General features: G+C 42.0%; 1 protein-coding gene across 1 annotated transcript in view; it reads right to left on the bottom strand.

Moving 5' to 3' along the window:
- The window catches only part of LOC114062345 (glypican-5-like), a gene marked incomplete at its 5' end in the record, with an annotated part of 258,850 nt that overhangs the window by 134,879 nt on the left and 101,802 nt on the right, over window positions 1-22,169 (bottom strand). The window contains one exon of the mRNA XM_027893649.1: window positions 5,793-5,913. Within this exon, the coding sequence (XP_027749450.1) occupies window positions 5,793-5,913 (121 nt within the window). The remainder of the gene's footprint in view (window positions 1-5,792; window positions 5,914-22,169) is intronic.

Here is a 22,169-nt window from a genome sequence, read left to right as displayed (position 1 = left end):
TTTTATACAACGTGCATTATGTGTGTGTGTGTAAATACATATATCTCCTAAGAAATAGAAAACCATACAAGAGACCACACTGAGAAAGATTACGGTCAGTCTTTGAGTAAGTTTCAAGCAGCAAGATAAATTGTTTCACTGCACATGGATATGAAAAAGATCATAACTTATATCAAAGCTGAGCACTCAGCATCTGTATCTGGAAGCAAAGACATGTCTGACTTAGCAGGGGAGAGGGAAAACAGCCCATAAGTCTAATAAGAAAAAACATTTTGGAAAATAAACCAGGATGAGAAACAAACTGTGTAACTGATGAAGTAATCTGAAATGACAGTTTATGTGACTATAGGGGTGAACAATCTTTATACAGCAGAGCAGGAAATAAAAAAAATAAACAAAGAGTTCATTTGTTCTTTCCTGGCATTATAAGACTTTAAATGTAATTGTTTCAGGTTTCATTAATTCTATCTTTATTTTCCTGAAGTATATGCACTTCTTGCTGCTATTCATTAATTAGCCAATAACTACGGTATTAATTCAATTATTACTGCTGTTTGCATTGGGAGATGAAGGTGGTGAGGGCTGTTACTGCCTTCATAGTGATGTGAATTCAAAAAAGACCATCACAGTTGCAGAAGTGTTTGCTTCAATGAAAATCTCCCTGTACCTGAGCTGCACAGACAAGCTGAGACAAGATTCATCTTTAAGGTTTCTCTGATCCAGAGTATCCAAAACCTGCCCTGATGAACCAACAGACTCTGTGGTGTCAGGGCCCACTTTCACCAGCTGAGCAGTGATGTGGGTCCTACGTCACTTGTGAAAGATAAAACCAGTGTCGGGGCAGCACCTTCAGCAGGGTGTGATGGTGAGTCCTGAGCTGTGCAGGGGACAAAGACCTTCCCCTTCCGGGGGCCTGTACAGAGTCTGCCTGCAGCGCATCCAGAGAGCCCTGTAAGTGTTATCTGGGCACTGTCAGCACCTGGCACACACTGTACAGCCAGGACTGGCTTTGATCCCTTCCCTCAGTCATCTTCTATTCACCTGTGCATCCACATTACATGCCCGAAATTAGACAGGCTGCTTGGCTGGCCACCAAAGAGAGAATGAATATCTTTGGGATTTCCTGATTCTTCACATTTCCAAAAGTGATACAGAACATCTTCAACCCCAAAGAAATGTCCAGTCTCTAAATGCTTTGGATAGGAAAAAAGGGACCTGCTTTTGAAATCCAGACATGTGGCAGTGCTGGGAAAGGTGCTCTGTTTTGTGAGAGTGGCAAGTCTCTGCTGGTTTGGGGAAATATGTGGGGGTAAGTAATGTTACTTCTAACCCTGTTGGGGCTGCTTAAATCCCAGGGACTAGAAGCAGTGTAGCAACAGTCCTTCTCAGATGACTACCTTTCCTTCCATGTTTTCACTGGATGAAATGAAGAACAGAAAACTTCGAATGTTGGTCCAAGGCAGCTGTGACTTTGGATGAAAATCAAACCAACTTGTCTCCACTTAAATCTCAAAGAAGAACTCCATAATCTAATAAATTTTACACAAGTCTAAAAAAAAAATAAACTTTAAATTAAAGTAGTACTTAAATTATGTATTGTATTATTCTCTATTGTCTAATCCAATTAAATTCACATTTGAAATTAAATTATGGCTGGCTCATATTATTGGTATGAAACATCTCAGTGCTGTTGCTTTGAACCTTGCTGTACACATCCTCTGTGTACAAATCTGCAAGGAATTAAGTTACATGCATTTATCAGTTCAGTTGGCAGATCCATGAAACTTTGGTGGGGAAAAAAAAATAAAATATGTGAATCCAGATTCAGCAACATGAGCATTGACATTACTCTCATTTTATGCACTAGGCTAATTGTACTGTTTTCTTGAACTACAGCCATGCCCTAAGCATTCATCTCTGACAACAGCAAAAGACACTGATTCACAAAATCTGTCTAGATTAGATTTAGGCTGACAAAAGACAAACACATTATACTTGTATAATACTTATTATATTATAATCCTTTGAGCAGGTTGAGGCATCCCTGCTAATAAAGTTACAGTCACAGCTTTTCCACTTTTCCCAGCATTCTCTTTTTTTTTTTTTTTTTTTGAGTGCAATTGATCTTTTAGGATTTTTAACCCTGGCCTCAGAACCACTTGTGTTTGAACTATGGAGAGCATTATGCTGAAGAAAACCATTAAAACATATTTAAGTACGAGTATGTGGCAAGAAGTAGTACTCAAAAAAGGTGCAACGGGGGATTATGTGTTTATTATCAGCTGCAGTTCACATCTGCCCTATTCACAGAAAAGAGGGAGTAGAAGATGTTATTTCTAACTGCTGCTTTTCCAAAATCAACCTGGGACTTCATTTGATCTGTTTTTGCATTACTGAAAGTTACTGTAAATTGTAGCTTGGTAATTCTAGTGATATGGGAATCAGTAGCTTCAATAAACCCTTCAACTACCTTATCTGCCAGGGATGCAAATAACAGTAATTGTTGAATAATATTTCCGAAATTTCACTTTACTTTCGGCTTTGCCAAGTGGCTATAAAATAGCCTGCTATTTGCATAATCTTTTTTTTTTAAAAGACAACAACTATGTGGTGAGGATTTAAGTCCCAGATGACAAAAGAGAGGAGCTGCTATAATCTCCAACAAACTGGCGTGTCAGCCTCAGTGTCAGGCAGAAATGGAAGATGACTTGCATACAGATTATTTGTAAAGTGCTGGAGCTGAGATGCACCAACTAGAACAGTAACACACTGAAAAGAGTTCTGCCCACGTCCACGGGATTTAGGGTCAGTGAAGTTATCAGTCTTTTACACTGTGGCTAAGTCATAACACAGAGCTAACAAAGAAAGGGCTGCTGTGCACCAAAGACTGTCAGGTTTGGATTTCAGGGAGTGAATAGTTTGCTCCTTGTGCGTGGCCAGTGACAAGCCAGCCCTGCTCTCCGTGGCCAGAGCCCCCTGTTACCTGCAGCCCCCCTGGCCCTGCTGCCCCGCTGTGCTGTGTGCTCAGCCAGCACTGCTGGCACGGGGGAAGGAGCCTGCAGCTGGGGCTGGGAGGGACAGGGAAGAGCTGGGATCCAGCAGTGGAAGAAGAAGGTGGAAGAGGATCTATCAAAGACAGCAGCAATTAGATTTGCTCCAGAAATTGTTAAGAATGGCTCCACTATCATCTTTAAAAAAAAAATGAATCCTGCACTGACAGCACTGCACAACCTCAACAAACTGACCTAGCAGCAGGTGGTTCCCATTCTCCAAAACATGTACCTTTGCAGAACACACACAGAGAGAGAGAGAGAGAGAGAGAGATATCACCAACAGGTCGAGGCTCCCTGAGGGATAGATGCAGCATGGCTGGAGCTCATTTTGCTGAGACAGAAATGTTAATCCTTTAAAAATCTCAGCACACCTTTCTCCTATCCAAGAATATGCTTTCTTCTGGGTAGTTTAGAAATATTACTTAAGAGAGAGAAGACTACTGGGGCCTGGACACACCAAATCACCTCTGACGTGCACTGCTTTGTCCCCTGCTCTCCAGGCTTCCCAGCTCTCTGGGACTGGTTCTGTGTATGCAGTGTGCAAGTATTGCTTAAAACCGTGTCTCAAGTGTGAAGCACTTAAGGAGATACAAAGACAACATCTTATTTTATCAGTGTTCAAATTTCACCTTGTACATTGCCTCGAAAAAAATACTTTGATGAAAAAAATTAATTTGCCCGTAAAATAAATAATGGGATTCCGTATAACCCTACAGACTACACACACTATCGACGACACCTTAAACTCCTGATTTAATCAGCTTTTCAGTGTCAGTTTTTATTTGTATAATAATATCACAACTGAGATGAAAATTCAAGAAGCAGAAAACAGCTACACATGTTTGATGTCGCATGTGAAAGTCTTAGATATTTAGCAACTTCTTTGATGCTTTGATCTCTAAAGAAATCTTACTAAAATTACGATCAAAGGAATTTATATCATTGCAAGTACTTAAGAACGAACCATCTTAGGGCAATAATCAGTATTCTGTTTAATCCTTCACCCTTGGAATCCATTATTGCTAAGCACCTCAATCTGATGGGAGTTACATTTACTTAAGGAGATAATTCTCCTAAAACAGAGTTAGAAGTACCAGAAAACAGCACTTCCAACTTACAGGAAGAGCCAAGAATCGGATTTTATTCTTCTGGCTAAAAAGTGCTCTTTGAAGCTGTTTTTTAAACGTGTGTAACTTAGGAAAACTGGTATGCAGATCCTTATGAGACTGTGCAGAGTTTTATTTTTCTACACCAAAGAAACAGAATTTCCAATACACAGCTACTTTTAATTTAATCTATTTCTAACTATTTCCTACTGTCAGTGTTTATAGAAGACTATTACACAGATGGATATATCTAATATTTATAAAGTAAATTAACACTCTCCTTTATAACATGCAAAGGCAGATAAATAATGAATTATCCTTTTCATCAATCTGACCACATAATGCCTATTTCCCTGTAATATTAAGTACCACAGCAGACTGGTGGTTGTAATCCCCCATGGTGAGTTAAATCAGTGTAACACAAAGAATTCCTGAACTGCAGCCTACAGAACAGGAAAAGAACATGAAAGCCAAGCAAGATTTAACAAAAACACTAATTACTGGTTAGATCACAGATTTACTACCTGTGGTTGATGAGAAGTAAAGGAGGGTTGTACTTTTGCAGGAGCAAGAAAGAGATGAGACCATGACTCCCAGTCACAGCCGCAGTCCTCATAACCTCCCACATCCTGACTAAGCAATTCCTCCTCCTCCTGTTTCACCTGCACAGATTATTTTTCTTCCTGCACACCCCACCCACAAAGGTGGACTTTAATTTTTGCAGAGGCTTTCTACTATTTATACCCCCATGCTCCATCACTCTTTAATGGTGAAAGATCACGAGCAGGCTAATGTGCAAACACCTCTGCCTGAGAACACACTGCTGTAAGCATTCTTCCAAGCTGACAAGAAAACATGCCTGCTCTAAATGAAAATCAATCTCTGTTAAATCTGTTAGCTCCAGCTCATTTAGGCTGGCACTGCTGGAAGAGCTCACAAAGAGGTGTGCTGAAGCAGGAGCATCGCACAGTCAGCTTTGAAGGATGGCAGACGCACCAAGAATGCAGCTGAGAGATTCAAATAGATGACAGAGGCAGACGTGGGTTAATCACGTTTCTGACAAACCCACTGGTAGGTTACCTTTCCTTTTGGGCTGAGGGAAAGACATGTCAAGGAAATGCCTTCAAAGGCACACGGTTAATCCATATTGGAGCACCCTCTGTCCTGACTTCAGCATTCCGTGCAGTCGGTTATCACGCCCTTATGGATTCACTTTGGTTTTGATCTGTTTTCATCTACACCACTGAAAAGCAGGAAGCTGCACAAACAAGAAGCTGGTCCTCCAAGTCAAGAATATCACAGGATTCCTAAAGCCACTCACACAACCCGGTTGGAGTCACAGTTCACGTGAACAGTGGGGTGTAGGAGCTCCTCTGTGCCCCTGCCACTGTGGACTCCAGGATTAACTCCAGTTAATCAATACCTATGGAGTGACTCCCACAGAAATAATTCTGCCTCATTAGAGTTCAGAACCCAGGTGGAACAACAGAATCTTCTGTTGCCTTTAGTGCAAGCCCACTCCATGACTATTTCAGACCCAGGATCCTGGGAAATGTAAATGATGAGCAGGGCCACACAGTAATTTTACCTTCAGCTGTGTGATAAAAGGCTTTTATCTTGGAAAATTACTTACTTGATTAAAGTGCTGAAGTTTATCAATTAAATTACTGATGAGTGGGTCCAATCCTCTGACTTTCAGTTCTGGATTATTAATTTGTGCCTTCAGTCCATTGGAAACAACTCTGCTGGTGTAACTGAAAAACAGAAAAAAATGAAACATCAGTAACTGGAACCATGTCCATTGGAATCAAAAATCGTATTACAGGCGGCTTACAAAAAGCAAATATTTTGTAAATGGGAACAGAAATTTGCAATGAAATATTTATGTTTTTAAATATGCCAGCCAGAATAAAAGTCACAGTTTCTTGAAGCATCATTCATCACTTCACACTATTCAAGTCATGAACCAACAGAAATTTCATAAGCCACACAGGGGTTCATTTCATTCATATTTTAATATTTGAACCTTTATAACCAACATTGTCGAGTTCTTGTTTAGAACAAAGAATTGAGAAAAAAAACATGTTTTGCCCTAATAGCCAAATAGTTTTTAGAGGACAAAGATTCAGGAAAACTTTTTTGAGTGAGTTTGTATTTTTTTGTTCATTGAGTCTTTTAAAGGCAATGTTCTAATTTTTCTTGCTGTGTAACTGATCCCAAAGCATAAACTTTCATGACGCATGGCATGTCCAAAATGATGGTTGGGTTTAGATCTTAAAAGCAGACTCAGAGAGCTGAACTGATGTCTGTCCCCAGGAAGAACCCAGCTAAAGTATTATTGTGAAGTCAAGACTGGTATGGATCACATCAATCCACATCAATTCATGTGGACGATATAACAACACTGCTGTGTCTCACTCACATTTAGCTTTACCTTATTCACCAATCCCACTATTTGCTGATTGCTCCACACAGTTCACTGTGTGAAAACACACGATTTACGTGCTGTGGAAGTACAGGGACACTTGACACAGCTTCCTGAGATCACCTAGTTGCGACACAGGAGAAATTCAATTTAATGGGTCAGCTCCTGGCCTCCACCAGTCTGTCTGGTGATTCCCTGTGTATGTTGCTTTGTCTGATCAGAAACTCATCAACAGCAGCAAAAGGAAGGCTTTTCCTTTTCACTGCTCAACTGCTCTCCATTCAGCCGCTGGTCAGAGCTATTGGAATTGCTCTCGAGGCTTTAGTCACTCTAGTCCAGGATAAAGAATGCAGAATTGTTTCCCCTCTGGGTTGGTTGGGGTATTTTTTGGCAAATGATACTGTGTTTTTCCCTGTGAATCACAACCCTCCCTGAAATGCCCCTAATCAGTGTTACAAACCTACAGCAGCCCGGAGTTTGCATAAAGACGATCAGCTCAGCATTAAAGCCAGAGTGCTCAAAGGGACCCAAAATGGGCAAAGCCAATCTCAGTCAACTCATACATATTGCTGCTGCTAAATTCATACTTTTACACACATCATTATCAGGAAAATAGGACCACTTGGTGTACAGGAGTTTACAGTCCCTGGAGTCAAAGGGGACACTAGTGTCCCTAAAGTGTTTAAGGACCCACTCCTTGAAGCTCTGGACACATGCATATGTTATGCACAGATATTTCTGTTGCCCAGATTGCTTGCAATTTGATTCACAACACAGGTTACTTATATTTCACAAGTCAGAGACGGCATGCATGAGCTGTGTGAATCCTGCACCAGTTCCTTTATCTCCTTGGTCTAATATGGTTTCACTGTGGCAGCCACCAGTGACTGCATCTGCCTGCTAAGGTCAGGCTCCAGCAAGCCACAACTGGCCCAGCTCTGGTCTGGAACGTGACCTGCACAACTGGAAATGCCCCCAAAGCCAAACAGAGACCTGGTGGGTGAAATAGATGTGATCTGCCCAATGAGTGGGGTGAGCAGCTGATGTAAAGAGAGGCAAAAGACTTATTTGCAGAAACCAACAAAAGCAGCTCTTGGGTTTTCCCACAACCACCCGTAACAAGCTGTGCTTGTCCTGTGCGTTCTCACTGAGAGATCCCTGCCAGCCCAAACCCGAGCCTGGGAAGACTCAGATGGTGAGTTTGCTGAAGATGGGCTACACCTCTAGAGGAGGAGACAGAGCAGAGAACTGCAGGAGAATTGCACTGCCAGAGAGAAGGGAGCGATTCCCCCAGTCCATCCCAGTCAAGAACCAAAGACTCACCAGAAATAAGCATTATGTCCCTCTGACCCAAAATCCCGCCCTGTAAACTGCAAATCCTTCTCCTAGCTCTGTATCACGCTAAAATACTTGGAAATAAACACTATACATTTCCTGAAAGATAATCTGATTACTTTACTTCTTTGCACTATCTAAACCATTTTTTTTTGTTGACATCAGATCCTGAATTACTGGAAATGTACATTAGGTAAGATCAGAAATTGGCTTGCTTTATTTAATAACCTACAATTTAACTGAAATATTGTAGTACGGAATTGTTAACTCTGGTTACAGCTCTAGTACTTTATTCAAACTAAGCCCAGAAATGTCAGCAGCAATGGCCTGGAAAGTTGCATTAAAATATTGTCACTGGAGCAATCCTGAAAGTAACTGTTACACTGGGGCCTGAAGAACACCATGTGCAGACAGAATTTTCATCCAGACCTCAAGCCTCAGGCCAGTGTTATTCCACTGATTGACTGGGCTAAGCTGTGATACCTTAAAAAGCAAAAAGCAAATTATAAAAAACCCCCAACGTCCCAAACCCAATTTTTCAGTATTTCAGAGGAACAGTATCAATTATTCTAATCTTAGCTAGCACAGCTCCTCACAGGTTTTAAAGGTAAAAAGTGAAATGCTGTTTCCACATAGCATTGCATTTCAACTGAAGGCACATATTTTTATATCCTACATAAATAAAGATATATCAAGATATTTGAGTCCAAACACCCATTTTGAAATAAAGCCAGATGATCTTTTGTGTTCTGTGTTCTTTTTAATTCCTCATATGAAAAGGTATTGAGGTACAGGGTTCCCTCAAAGACAAATAAGGCTTTTTAGAAGGTTCAATAAATTAAAAACAAATATGAAACACAAATAACCTGGAATTCCAAGGAGCTGCATTAGGGATAGATGTAACCAATGGAGATATTCAGCCACAAAAGCCCGAGGAACAGGGTGCTGTTTTCACACCACTTCCCTCTCTGTTCCCCCTTCCCTGCAGGAGGCCGTTTCAGCCAGGATACTGCAGGCAGCTTTGCAGAGTATTAGCCATCAGCCTCCAGCTGGGAGACTAATTCCACTGCTCCACATTCCTCAGAGAGCTGCTGCCCTGAGCTGTGTCCTGAGCAGTGCTGTGTTCCTGTGTCCAATGACCTGTCCCTTTCCTAAGTCAGCTCCAGCACTCCCACTCACCGGGGGATTACAGAGCAAGATCTCACCGCATTCCAAATGCTGGGAACGTCCACTGAGCATTTCAGAATCAACTGCCCTGCCAATTCAGGATACCCAGCACCCAAACCCCATCTCTGAATGCAGTTCTCTACATTTTTAGTTGTCTTTTCTCCACTTGAGTACTTGGCCCAACACAATTGCACAAGAGGCATCAAAATTCTTATTTAATTGCGGAATAAATAGGACGTCAAACATCACATGGCAAAGCAGAAAATCTGAGCCTCATATTCACTTCAGTGGAATCCAGGAACTGCCAAAAACATCTCTATGGGACAGAAACTGCTTTTGATGAAATAATTTGTCACACAACCTTGAGAGTTGCCATAGATGGAGAATAAGAACAAAATGCACTGCCTACAAAATTAAATACATATTTGCTGAGATGTTTCTAAATTGTTAACCACACATCATCAAGGCAACAAATTTTGAAGCAGAAATAATTTCTGTTATGCATTTTTTTCATCCTTTTTGATGGCAGTGGTTGAATAATTCCACTGTAATCAACAGGGGCTAAAACAGCAACACCTTTCTGAGACATACTGGCAAGGGAAAAGTCTTTATGACTGAGACTCTAAAAGTCACATTTCACCATTTATCTCGAAAACATGACTGTCCTGTATTTTCTGTACAAATGCATAAACTCTTCCGTAAGAAAAACAGCCTGTCTCCCCCCAGCAGAAGAACACACTAAAAAACTGCACACTGAACCACCTAAAAGAAAATACATGCTTTCTCAGCCTTCCAAAAATCAGCAGTTGTCCACCAGCCTGCTAGAGCAGAGGAGTTTAGAGCAAGGCACTAATTTTACAGCAAAATCACGGACGTGTTGCAACGAAGCGAGATTTTACAGCAATCATTTCCCACCCAGCTCTGCTGCTTTCATCTTGGGGTGTAACCTCTGAAACAGGAAAGTACCCCAGAGATACACCTTGCCTGTAAACCCACCCAGATCGAGATGGTCCTGTGCAAATAACAACTGCAGGGGACTAAAATGAGGACTCCTCAGTCCCATCTGTTTGCCGGTCAGGCACTGGCCACAGGCTCCCACTTGCCAAGGCAATCCTGCAGTAGCCTGGTAATTCAGCAACATCCTCAGCACCCTGTCAGGGCAGACACCACCCACCCCCACTTAATGGTTTGGAGGTTAAAGGGTGAGGGGGGAGAGGGAAGGGAAGAGCTTGAAATGGGCCATTTAGTAAGAAACAATGAGAAATACGGATAAGCTACTTAACTGGTCTTGAGATCCACTGAACAACTAATTCAGTTAAATTAAGCATGGTTCACCAGATGGTGTGTTTTGTCTTACATTTATTCATAATTTGACCCTTGGGCCGGAATAGTTTGCCCGAAATTCAATTATGTGAATCCACTGCTGATCTACAGCAGCCTGTGGTGTCTCCAAATTAATAATTTTCGGACACTTCCCTTGTGGTTTTTGGACATAGCCCTTTGGAGCATGTGACCCTCTGACCTACAGCGTGGGGATTTTCTCCCAATTCAAGGAACACAGAAGTGTGCACCAACTATTAAGAGCAGTGACAAAAACTGTATGGTTGCGGAATTTGACATAATTCATCAGGATTACCAGCTTTGCCCACTTCTTCACAGAACGGAAAGAACAAGCAGAACACGTGGCAACTGCACATCCCTTCCCTGGCTATCACACTTGCTTGTCACTAAGTAACTTCAAGGAAGTCAAGAAAATGCCATTTTCCTGCAGTGTTGTTGATGCTTAAACACAACTCTCCATGAGGAGGAGCCAGCACAGGATTCCCTTTGGTCTCAGCTGTCCCTGAGCTGCTCCACACGATGACAGTGGCAGTGGGTGACTTCCCCAGCTCCTCCCCACCCCTGTCATTAAAACTGACCAACAAACAGGTTGTGCTTCATCTCTGAGTGACTCCCAGAACAGCCCTGCTCGCAGAAATGTCTTGTCTCACACGTTTTGTCATTTCTGTACCAGCCTGGCAAACCTGGGTTATGGTCACTGAGCATCACAAGGCTGAGAGGTCTCCAAGAAAGGAACAATCCACCAGCACCACTCTCTAGGAACTAAATGCACCTTCCCTAAAATGTCACAATAAACACTTCATCTACCCATTGTAAAGAATCAGTGTGTGAGTGCTTCATAGAATGAAATCCTGGAGGATTTCAGGACTGTAACATTTATTTAGCAGCCTGATCCATTCGGTCACTTTGCTGTTAGCTCCACTCACTTGAATGGGTCTATTCCTTGTTTACAGGAAAGGTTTCAGTCAGGCCTCTCCTCGTGGCAGAACTGCAGTAAGAGCATCTGATGGAGGGGAACTCTTAACAAGGACCATCCTGAACAGACACTGGGCAAGGGTACGTGTTGGGAAATCCTGAAGGTTGCAGATGTTCCCAAGCCCTGGCATGCAGGACTGCAGGCTCTGGTGAGAGTCAAATAATTTCTTGGGAAAGCTGAAAAACAGTGCAGCATTTTCTGTTTTTAAGGAAAGAACCACGTCTTATGTGCCAGTTTACAGCAGGAGCAATTCCACTGGAGTAGATGGAGTCACACCAGGGTAAAATCTGGATACTTCAGACCCTTCACGCACAAAGAAAAACAATTTCATGAATTCTAAATTATCAGCTGAGCACAACTGCTACAATATTCTCCAAGAGCAAGATTTATCTTTTTTAAACTACCTATGTAAAGAGTTCATTTTGAAATTATTAAATAAGTGCCAACAGACTACAAGAAAGCTCAAGTCTGGCATGTAAGGAGTTTAGATGCTCAGAAGATTTTGTGAAGCACAACTGACACTGTGCGACTTCCATCTCAGCCAGAACTATTCTAATGGGCTTCAGTGGAAGTTTCACAAATAATCTTGTTTATTAGCAACGATAGAAAACGATGAGACAAATACAGTGTGCTAATGGGATAATTAGAAAAGGAAAATCACGAAGCCAGACAGCATTTATAATGGTCTTTCTCCACTTCTACAGGGCTAAAAAAGACCCCCTGCAGCCTAAATTATAAAGACAGTTTTAAGACCATAGGTACAAAACCAAGTTACCAGAAGGTTTCAAGTGACTGGATGATGACACCCCATGAACAGCCTGAAAATCAAAGTGAAAAGCAACTCGGTGAGGGAATGAGCATGTTAAGAGATATCAGCATCAAAAAAGATGAGTTCATCAGTTTGTCCAAAATCATGCTGGAAAGGTACTGACGAGAGCTCCACAGAATATTGCAAAACGTGTGAAAAGTGTTGTAAAAGAAGTTATTACAGGTTGCTGGTGAAGCAGCTTACATTCTTTCCCCAGGTAGATGAAAAGTTAATACTACCTTCCAGGCACACTAAAAGCACCAAAGAAGTTTGTAGATGTAAACTGGACAATCTTTATGATGTCAAGGGAAAGAAAGGACTTGCCTAGAATACCATCAGATAGGAAAGCTCTAGTTTAAAGGGAAATAAACTCTACAGGAGTTTATTACCACACAAATGGTACCTCTATATCCATCCAACTGATTCTAATGAGCAATGAAAATGGTACAAACCCAAAAGCTGATAACCTAAGTGGGAGCATAAAGACCATTCCCCATCAAAAGGATTCAAGAAACAGAAAACGGAACAATAAACAAACAGTATATACTTATCAAAGTAACATCGGTGGTCATTCCTAAGTGAAAAGAAAAGCTCCTCTGAAACACCTTTTCCTCAGTAACTCTCAGGGCAGGGGAAAGCCTTCTTCAAGCACAAACAGGACACAGCCAAGTTAAATCCTGATGGGGAATCTGATTCTGCACCTCTCAGAGACTGGCTGCTTGCACTCTGTGCCGAGGGCTGTGGGAAGCAAATGGAAACAGAAGACTGCCAGATGGAAGACACCAGTGGAAAACAGGACTGACTCAGCAGAAAAGAAAACACAGTCTCAGGAGAGGAGAGGACTTTAAAAAAAAATAAAAGTAGACTGGCAATAAACTTTTCATCAGTAGAGAGAGAATGAGCATCAAGCAAGAGCTCACAGTATTTGTTTCACAGGACTTCTGGCTGGCCAGGGCAGTAAGAATCCAACTGCCTTTCTGGAAGCCCTGGTTGCAGGTACTTAAGAATTACTCTTGACAGATGACCACGGGTATGTAAAAGGATATTCTACGATCCCAGCGCAGAAATCTTCATGAAGCAAAACAGGGAATATCCCAATTTGCACACTATCCAGCATATGTCACAGGGAGAACTCCTTGCCTGTGGCTCATTAAAAGCAAGGCAAAACAAAACAAAAATACATTAATACTAAGAGGTCAAAATCCCAGTTTTCCTCAGAAGGCAGTTTCTCCAAATGCTCTTAGATACACAGGGAAGATTAAAGAACAGCTGTCAGTAATGAATGGGATTGAACTCTGGCTTCCAACAGCCTTTGCCCTAATCCCCCTGGTTTGAGCACTGGGCTGTTCCCACTCATCCTGCAGCTCCTTCCCCACAGCACTGGGTGTGCACTGAGACACCGCTCAGTCCCCCAGCACAGCAGGACCACTGTGCAGTGCCACTGCTCCTGCTGCCATTCCAGGTCTCTTGTCTCCATTTTTAGTGCTTTCCACAGCTGTGATCTCCAGGCTTGTTTCCACATCCTTTCATCTACCCTGCTCATTATGCCAACGTGACCCCAGCTTTCCTTCCTATTTTATGCCAAGGAGGCATTTGGATAGACCAGGCTCACTCCCTCTTCCAGGCTCAAGCATAAGGCAGCTGAGATTTGCACTTTCTGCACCACTCTCACTTCCCCTGGCTACTCTGGCTCCTTGGGGTTGTCTCAGACGATTATGGATTCTAAACATGCACTAATGCACACACATTCGATTTCATCCCTTACACAGTTTTCCCAATATCTTTGTGCAGAGCTATTCACTGCAATTCTTATCTGCTTCAGTGCCTCCACTTCTGCCCAGGTCTTAATATCTCACAGCAGGTGTTTGGCCCTTCAGCCACACATGAAAGAGTTATTGACCCTTTCTTGGCTGCAGGAGTGCAAGGTGCACAGTTCTAATTTATTCTTATTTCCAGGTTAAAAACTTTATCAGTAAGATGATGACGCTAAATTTTATATAAGTAAAAAGTAAATAGAAGCCTTTAATGCTGTAAAGAAAGAGATCAGACACTAAGACTTCCAAATCTCCTGACTCAAGAGTTTTTAAACTCCTTCCCTTTCGCTTAATCTTTTCCACCATCAAGACAGCTGAATTCATCATTCCAAAGCACACCAGTTCTATTCCTTACAGAGGAAGCAGTATTTTATTACAGAAGCTATGAGCTACCTCCTCAGCTCACCAGCAGATATATGCATTTCATCCAACTCCTTCCTTTTGCAGCTGGCTAACTGGCACAGAGCAGGACAATGAATGTTTATTGTTCCCCAACTGGAAAACACCAACAGCCAAAATGCACTCAGCATATCCTGTGCCACTGCTTGATGGCTTCGCTGAGTCACCATCATCCTGCAGGCACTGTCACTGCTGGAATTCCTCACACACACCCCAAAGCCTCTGCCACACCAGCACCACGTGGGCATGTGCTGAACACAGACATTTTCAGTGCCAGCTTCATGGTTTGGAAGCAGTTTAGGCACATAACACTTTTAATTTGCTCTAACTTTTATCTAACTAAATATTTGATGCAGTAGTTCAGTATCTAGCAAAAACCATTGCTCCTGAAAACACTGCAGAAAATGTTAGTAATAGTAAAGGGCAATATGGGCTACTTATGGAGATAAAAATGCCTCTGCACTTGTACAAGAGAAGTGTTTTCCCAGGTCAAGGTTGAAGAGCTCAAGAGTAACGTGGGAAATTGTGCAGCCTCTATTCATGATTTTGTCCTTAAATACAAAGCATTGTTTTCCTTGCTTAAGTGTTTGGTACTTCACACAAAAATAACTGCACTAGAAGAGAGGTCAGATGTAGAAAGATTTTCCTGTCATCATAAATTCGAAACAAAGCATATTTATACAAAAATCAATTTACTTGACCAATACTGTTTTATTTTTCTGCTAATACTGCTGGAGATTTACATCTGGTTTAAACTGTTCCTTTCCACAACTTAGCTTCTCTCTTGCTTGATTTTGCAATAAAGTCACAATCCCGAGTTCATGATTTCATACTTTGCTGCCCCAGGGACAAATGACAACACAAAATCACACAACTTCTCTGCACGATTAACAACATCAAGGACCAGATTGTTAGAGGGAAACATATTAAACACAAATGCATATGCCACAAAATATTGTGCAGAAGAAAATCTACGAAGAAAAATAAGGACAGGGAATCCCTTTTCCCCTGCTGCAAATGTTCTCCTCCTAAAAACCCAAGTGTCACAGAGAGTTCTGTCCTGTACAAACCTACTTCAATCATGGGAAGTACATTCTTATTTTTGATGGCTCTTTCTAAGCTGGATGATAGCAAATGGGAAGAACAGCCACTTCTGACATATTTGCAAATTAGTGGCACGTTTCTTCTACAGTTTGGATTTCTGTTGCACAGATTCCCTCCCCTGACACCCCTGCAAGAGATTTAACACCTCTGTCTTAGATACAGACAAAATAGAAATACTCCCCATAAAATCCCCAAGTAAGCAAACATGAAGCAGATCATGAGACTCTCAGGTAAACTCAATCTTCCCATCACCCATATAATGCAATACACCCACAAACTTTTCTTTTTTACTTTTTAGCTAGAAAGTATAGACACCTGAAACCAGAAAAATAAACAGACTGAATAATGTAACATGGAAAAAAAAACAAGCCTAAAGGACACTGTGCTAAACACAACAGAGGGGTTGATGCTGCAGTGATGGCAGGGACTCTCCTGCAGCCCTTGTCTACAGAAAGCCCAAGCTGACCTGGGTTTTTTTGCATGTAAGTATAATCACAAATAATCTGTTTAGTAATACCATCTTACTATTCTCAGTTTATATTTAGGGGATGAAGTGATGGTGCCTCAAGCAGGGATCCTAAAAGGACCCTGTCCCATCCAATTCCTATTTATCATCTGAACCTTAAAACCTTAAGTCCGTACCTGGAAGGAACCAAATGCTGCCCCTCCCACGACCACCCACCCATTACATCCTGCTATCTTTTCTGGGGACATGAGGTGCAACACAAAGTACTTGAGAGCTGGAGTGTGACCATCTCAGGTTAAAAACGGAGCTGATAGTTCCAAGTGGTTGCCACGGGCCAAGCAGACAGAGAGCTCTTTCCTCAAGCTCAACAGCTGCCCTGACCTGTTTGTTTTTTCAAGTCCTTTCTGAGTTGTAAAGAGCTTCTGCTCACCACACACAGTGGAGCTGACAGCCCTCAGCATGGGAAATACACACCTGCTCAGGCATGAGGAAAGGCCTACAAATATAAGGGGGGAGGGAAGACAAGAGGACTGGTTTTGTTTTAATGCTAAAAGGAAAAAAAAAAAGAGGAAAAGGAAAAAAATAGACAGGAAGTCTCTTTTTTCTTTTTAAGATATGTACAATATTAAAGAACACAGAGAACCAAAGTCATTTTGAACACAAGACAAAAAGAATGAGAGAATAGCAGGCAGTTTGTTGTGGCACAAATATCAGCTACAAAGCACCACTTGTTATCTGTGTGCTAAAAATACTGTGATGATTAACAGCAAGGACCAAGGAAAAAAACAAATAACAGACAAAGAATAAATGATGTAATGATGTAAAAAAAAAAGTAAAAAAGAAAGCTTGTGACATTTCAACATTTACAATAGGATCTGAATAGGCTCCAATTGTCTATAGCATCATTCATCTTTGAGGTATCCTGAGCAACTTCACAGAGGGGCGGGTTGGGCTGGTACTACTGTGACTGATGGCAAATGAAACAGGCATTAGTCACTACAAACAGCTCACAAGTATTACAGCTGATTTTCAGCAGGTGGAAAAACTTTGTAAGTCTACACAGCTAACACTGTTGGATACTCAATTCCTCTTTTGAGGAAAATGGCAAGCACAGTACAAGGACAATTCACATCACATGGTTATGGGCAATTTTTCATTCTGAGGTGAGGGACTCAAATTCTTCACCAAGTGTCTTCCCCCTTGCTTGGGAAGTTGCAGGTAGGCTGACTGCTGGTGGGGTTGGCACCTTTGATCAGATAAAAGAGCTTCTGTCACCTTCTGTTCATTTGAGTTCCCTTAATTACAGTCGGCTTACAGGGGCAGGGCTGAGCAGAAGGAGGTGATGGAGAGGGTATTGGGTTGCCACGGCACCACTGGGGCTGCCCCTTGGAAGGTGTCCCTTTTGAACACCACCTCTGGTGGCGCTAGCCCAGACCCTGACTCCTGCAGAGGGAGAGGAACAGAGACAGTCATCTCTGACACCTCCTCTGCTGATCAGCTGGCACAGACAGACTTGTAATGTGACGCTGCACGATGATACCACGAAGGGAAGGGACACACAGGAACCCAGGGGCTTCTGCAGCCTGACTGTGCCTCCTGCTCTGGCTCCAGCACAGAGAAGGGACAGTCCCACACTGCTCCCTGAACAGGCACAGACCCCATCCTCTTTCCTGGAACAAGTCAGAACCAACCTGCCCACTCCTGGTCCCATTCCCAGCAGCACAGCACAAGCCAAGGATACACATCCTTCCTCGAGCTCTTTCCCAGGACCTCTGCAGCCTTCCAGGCTGAGCACAGCATGAGGACCTGAACGGCAGCCAGCAGAGGGAAGGACATGTCCACACGTGTATCCCTGTGACGTGACAGTGAACACAAAAATACTCCATCTAAAGAGCGGCTAAAGAGTCTTACATCATTAATTGAAAGGTTTTGACCAGTTAAAGACTGCCTTAAAATCTGAAGAAAAAGAGATTTCTGAAACCTTTTCACAGTGATTTGCAGAGGAGAACATACTTTATGCACAACTCCACTGGCTTTAAATGTTGGAAAAGACAAGAGGAGCGAGAGAAGGATGAAAAGCATTGACTGTCATGTCCTACCAGTAAACAGAAAATCTTTTACCAAAGTAACTGGGTAAGAAAAGCTATAAACCAAGTTCTCTTGTTTTACTGAACTGCAATTAAGTGTTTCCTATCAGGAATGGCTAAGTATTTTCTGCAGACATTTATTAAACATGTTAATCCTCTACTCTCTGAGATTGCATTTAACAAACAATTAATGAGAACAGGCTTTCGAATGAGATTAAAATTACTCAAAAAAAGATGGGGGGGGGTGAGGGAGTAGTTTACTGCTTGAATTTTAGATGAAATCTACGATAGCAAAAAAATTAACTGAAAAAATTAACGATCAATTTGGCCAAAAGTAAATTATTTCTCTTCATTTTCTATTTTAGTGTCTAAACTAAGAGTCTACTAATCCCTGAGGCATACAAACTCTTTCAGTGTATCTGTCTAGTTTTACATACACTTACAAGCTTCTGCTTGGATCTTGCCTTGGCATGAGAGTAAATACTATCAGAAACAACTTGCCTTCCATGTAGACAGTCACGCTCAGCAATAATGATCTCTCATCTATTTTGAAGAAGCATCTCTGAAAGCCTAACGACAGCTCTCCCCCTGGCAAATGGTGCAAACACAGCAAATCGCTTGGGGAAAAAACCATTTAATCAGTGTTTTAGCAGTTTTCATCTTGAAGAGAGCAATATATGATCCACACAAAAAGGTAAGACATAAAACTATTATCAATTACTGGATGATCAGCTCAGCCCAGGCCAAATGTGTTACGTGACCAAAGCCTGGGCTGAATGGCACTGCTCTACATGGGCCAAGTCTGCAACTTGGAGAAACAGAAGAGCCACTTGTGAGAGCACCACAGGGTGGTCACCCCACGAGGATGCAGCTGCCCAGCCTATCACACAGCATTCCTAACAGGCAACCGGCAGCAAATGCATGGTCACTTCAGGGTAACTTCAAGTAACAGCAGCACATGTGTTGCTGAAGAGTGATTAGTACCTGTACTTCCATCACAAGCTAAGCAGAACAATATTACTGCTGAAGTTCACCTCTACTAAAGCTCGTGGAGTCATCGCTGCTACACAATCCCCAAAGTTCTAAGACTGCCTTCAGCCGGCAGAGTGACTCTGCACGTCACTGTCAGAGCTGAGCAGGTTTCAAAAAAAAGCAACCCTTTGTGAATGACTATGTATTAACTCAGCAGAAAGGAAAAAGACAGTTTGCGTGGATTCTACCAAAAAAAAAAAAAAATCAAGTAACTGTGGTTCCATTAAACCAGCAATTAAACTATTACGTTCTTGAAATCATAATTTTACAGTTAGGTTTAAAGCACTGAACAATTCAAAGCAGAACCTGGCTGGGGATGTTCCGTACAGTCTATGAATATTCAGCAGCAATTTGAACCTTGAGCTCCCCCTTGTGCCACGCAACTAAATTACGAACACAGTAACGGGGTTTGCCTTTACCGGCTCGGGAATTCTGCACGAGTGGATGGATCCAAGAATGCTGCTGGACAACAGGCAGCCCCTGCCCGGCACAGATCCCTCACGAGTGGTTAATCCCACCTGTATCAATGTAGTGGAGCACCTGACTGGAGAAAAAGACTAAAGGTATGTAAGAACAAGGGGTTTGTACTTGTGCTCAGCTCACAGGAAAGTATTAGTATGTCTGAATGTTGCTGACACACCAAAATGCAGCTGCAGCTTAATGAATGTCATACATGTTACATGCAAAGGATCCAGACGGATTGTCTTCACAGATTCCCTCATTTTGACCAAAACACAGCTTGTGGTGTTTTTCAGGAATATTGCTTTGGCCCTGAATCCACACAGCCTGAGGCGTGCAGTGCAATGTAAAAATGGTCTCTGAAAAGCCAAGTGTTACCTCCAGCCTCAGCCTGATGTTTTGAAGGCAAAGAACACCACAGGCAATAACAACAAATTAGACTGCCTCGAGGACAGTGTTTGAGGCCAGCCATTCTAACCCCTCACTCCAGATTTATTCTTTTATTCTAAAGTAATAGCTCATCTATAAATTGATAAGGAAAATACAGTTTGGTTACATTAGTTCCACCACACTGTGGGTAACTAATGCTGACACCTGAGCACTCTGAGAACGACAATCATCAATTTCAATCCTAGCAAAGTGTTTCCTCAAGCCAAGCTCCCTGTTTGAAGTAGAAATATTACTCTCATAAGGAAAATCTGTGGCTGTTAACTGAGTTTGGCTTATAAACCACATACAAATAAAACCCTCCTAAAAGTGACACTGCTCAAAAACCAAACTAATGCACATATAAAATACATCTTAAAATGTATATTAAGAACTTTCCTCGCACCAGAGATGATATCAAGCTGAAATGCTGCTCTCCTTAAAACCAAATAGGAATTAGATTTGATGAGAGCAGGGCAGGACCAGGCTGCTGAAGACTCTTTAGAGTATTTTAATAGCTGTTATTTACATTAGTATTTGACGGTGGGGGTTAGAAGACACTGCCTGGCAGGTGCTTTGCCACGCTTTGTAAAGTTTAAATAACCAGATATTTTGAAATATTTAGAAATTGAATTTATATTGAAATATGAAAGAGTATGTGTTTCTTACAAGTCTGTGGTCTGATTGATGTTTTCCTGGCCCTTCAAGCACAGCTCTGCACAGGGCTGCTGTAAACCTGCTCCTCCTGAGATTGATGGCTGATGTCCACTCTCCTGCTCTGGTTTCTGGAGCAAGGGCTCCCAGCATAAAGGCAAGAACTTGACACATGAGGTGTGTAAATGTGTGGACTGTAAGAGCAGGGTGTGTTTTTTAATCCTTCACCTCCCACAGGTTCTGCCAGCTCAGGAAGGCTCTGGTTGCTGGTGTTGCTGATTGGGAACCTCAGAAACCAGCCCCAGCTGGGAGCTGTGACTGCAAGGCTGATGTGAACACATCACTGCTGTCTCCAGAGAAAACAGATCTCGTGGTACTCTGCACAGCATAACCCCTCAGTCAGAGGTGTCTGCTCTGTGGGAATTTCTCAGATTAGAAATACACTTGAAGTGACAAATTCTGGTTTGCCAATAGATAGATGTGTGTAAAATAAAAGCTGGACACCAGTTGCTGGCAACACCTGACTCCTGGAGAGATGTGAGGTGCAATGCAAACACAGCCCATTTTCGTTCTCAGTAGATAAACCAACATGAGGAAAATCTGCTCCTTTAGGGCAGTGCTTGTATTTATAAAAAGGTCTACAAATTTTTATCACACAACTCTTCCAGAATTTTCTACTGTATGCTAAACAAATTGACAAATCACAAAATATGAGTAGCCTTCAAATATTCTCCTAGGTTTTTGAGTGGGGTGGGTTTTTTTTTGTTTGTTTGGGTTTTGGTTTCATTTGTTTTGTTGTAATACTGTCTCTAATTTTCCCATAATTTTCCATGATAATGATTTTGTATTTTTTTCCCAGACATGGGTACTGATTTGCGCTGGGCTGAATGCAGCTCCCCATGCAATGAGCACAAATTAAGCAGACTCATCAGATGAGGACTCCTCATTTCCAATTTAGGGGTTTTTTTCTGATCTTCCAGGCAGACTTAATCCAGTGGATATGGGCCATGCTGATTTAATAATCACACATGGTTTTACTCAGAATGTTACCTGGCACTCTGTCAAATGCCTTAAAGAAATCTGAGTGTATTAACAGAGTTAACTTTATCAAACTTCTGTGAATGTCAAGAAAAACCCAGCATCGAGATTGTCTGATAAGATCCTCTGCTCATAAATCAATATTCCCTGGAATTACGTTACCAATTTCAGGTTCTTTACTATTTAGATCCCCTGTGACTCTTCATAACTGCAATTATCAAACTAACAGGTCATCACTTGCCTGAACCATCCCATTCCCTGATTCTGGAACACTGATACATCCTGAGCTTTTACTCCCAAGTTTTCCAAGCAGTCCTTGAGCAGTAAAATCCATTTTTGTGTCTTTACAGACAGACACTTGTCCACGTGGGCTGTGCCACTGCTGCCACAGTGTCCATGGAGAGACACCAGCAGCTGGTCAGACCTTACCTGACCTGCAACCATTACAGGTGTATTTGTACTTCAAGCCTAAGCTGTGC

The sequence above is a fragment of the Empidonax traillii genome, unplaced genomic scaffold (genome assembly GCF_003031625.1).
Source record: "Empidonax traillii isolate 1590-97213 ecotype Southwest subspecies unplaced genomic scaffold, ASM303162v1 scaffold400:size839614, whole genome shotgun sequence".
NCBI lineage: Eukaryota > Metazoa > Chordata > Aves > Passeriformes > Tyrannidae > Empidonax > Empidonax traillii.
The sequence above is the reverse complement of the archived record's forward strand: the minus strand, read 5'-3'. Positions and strand labels throughout refer to the sequence as shown.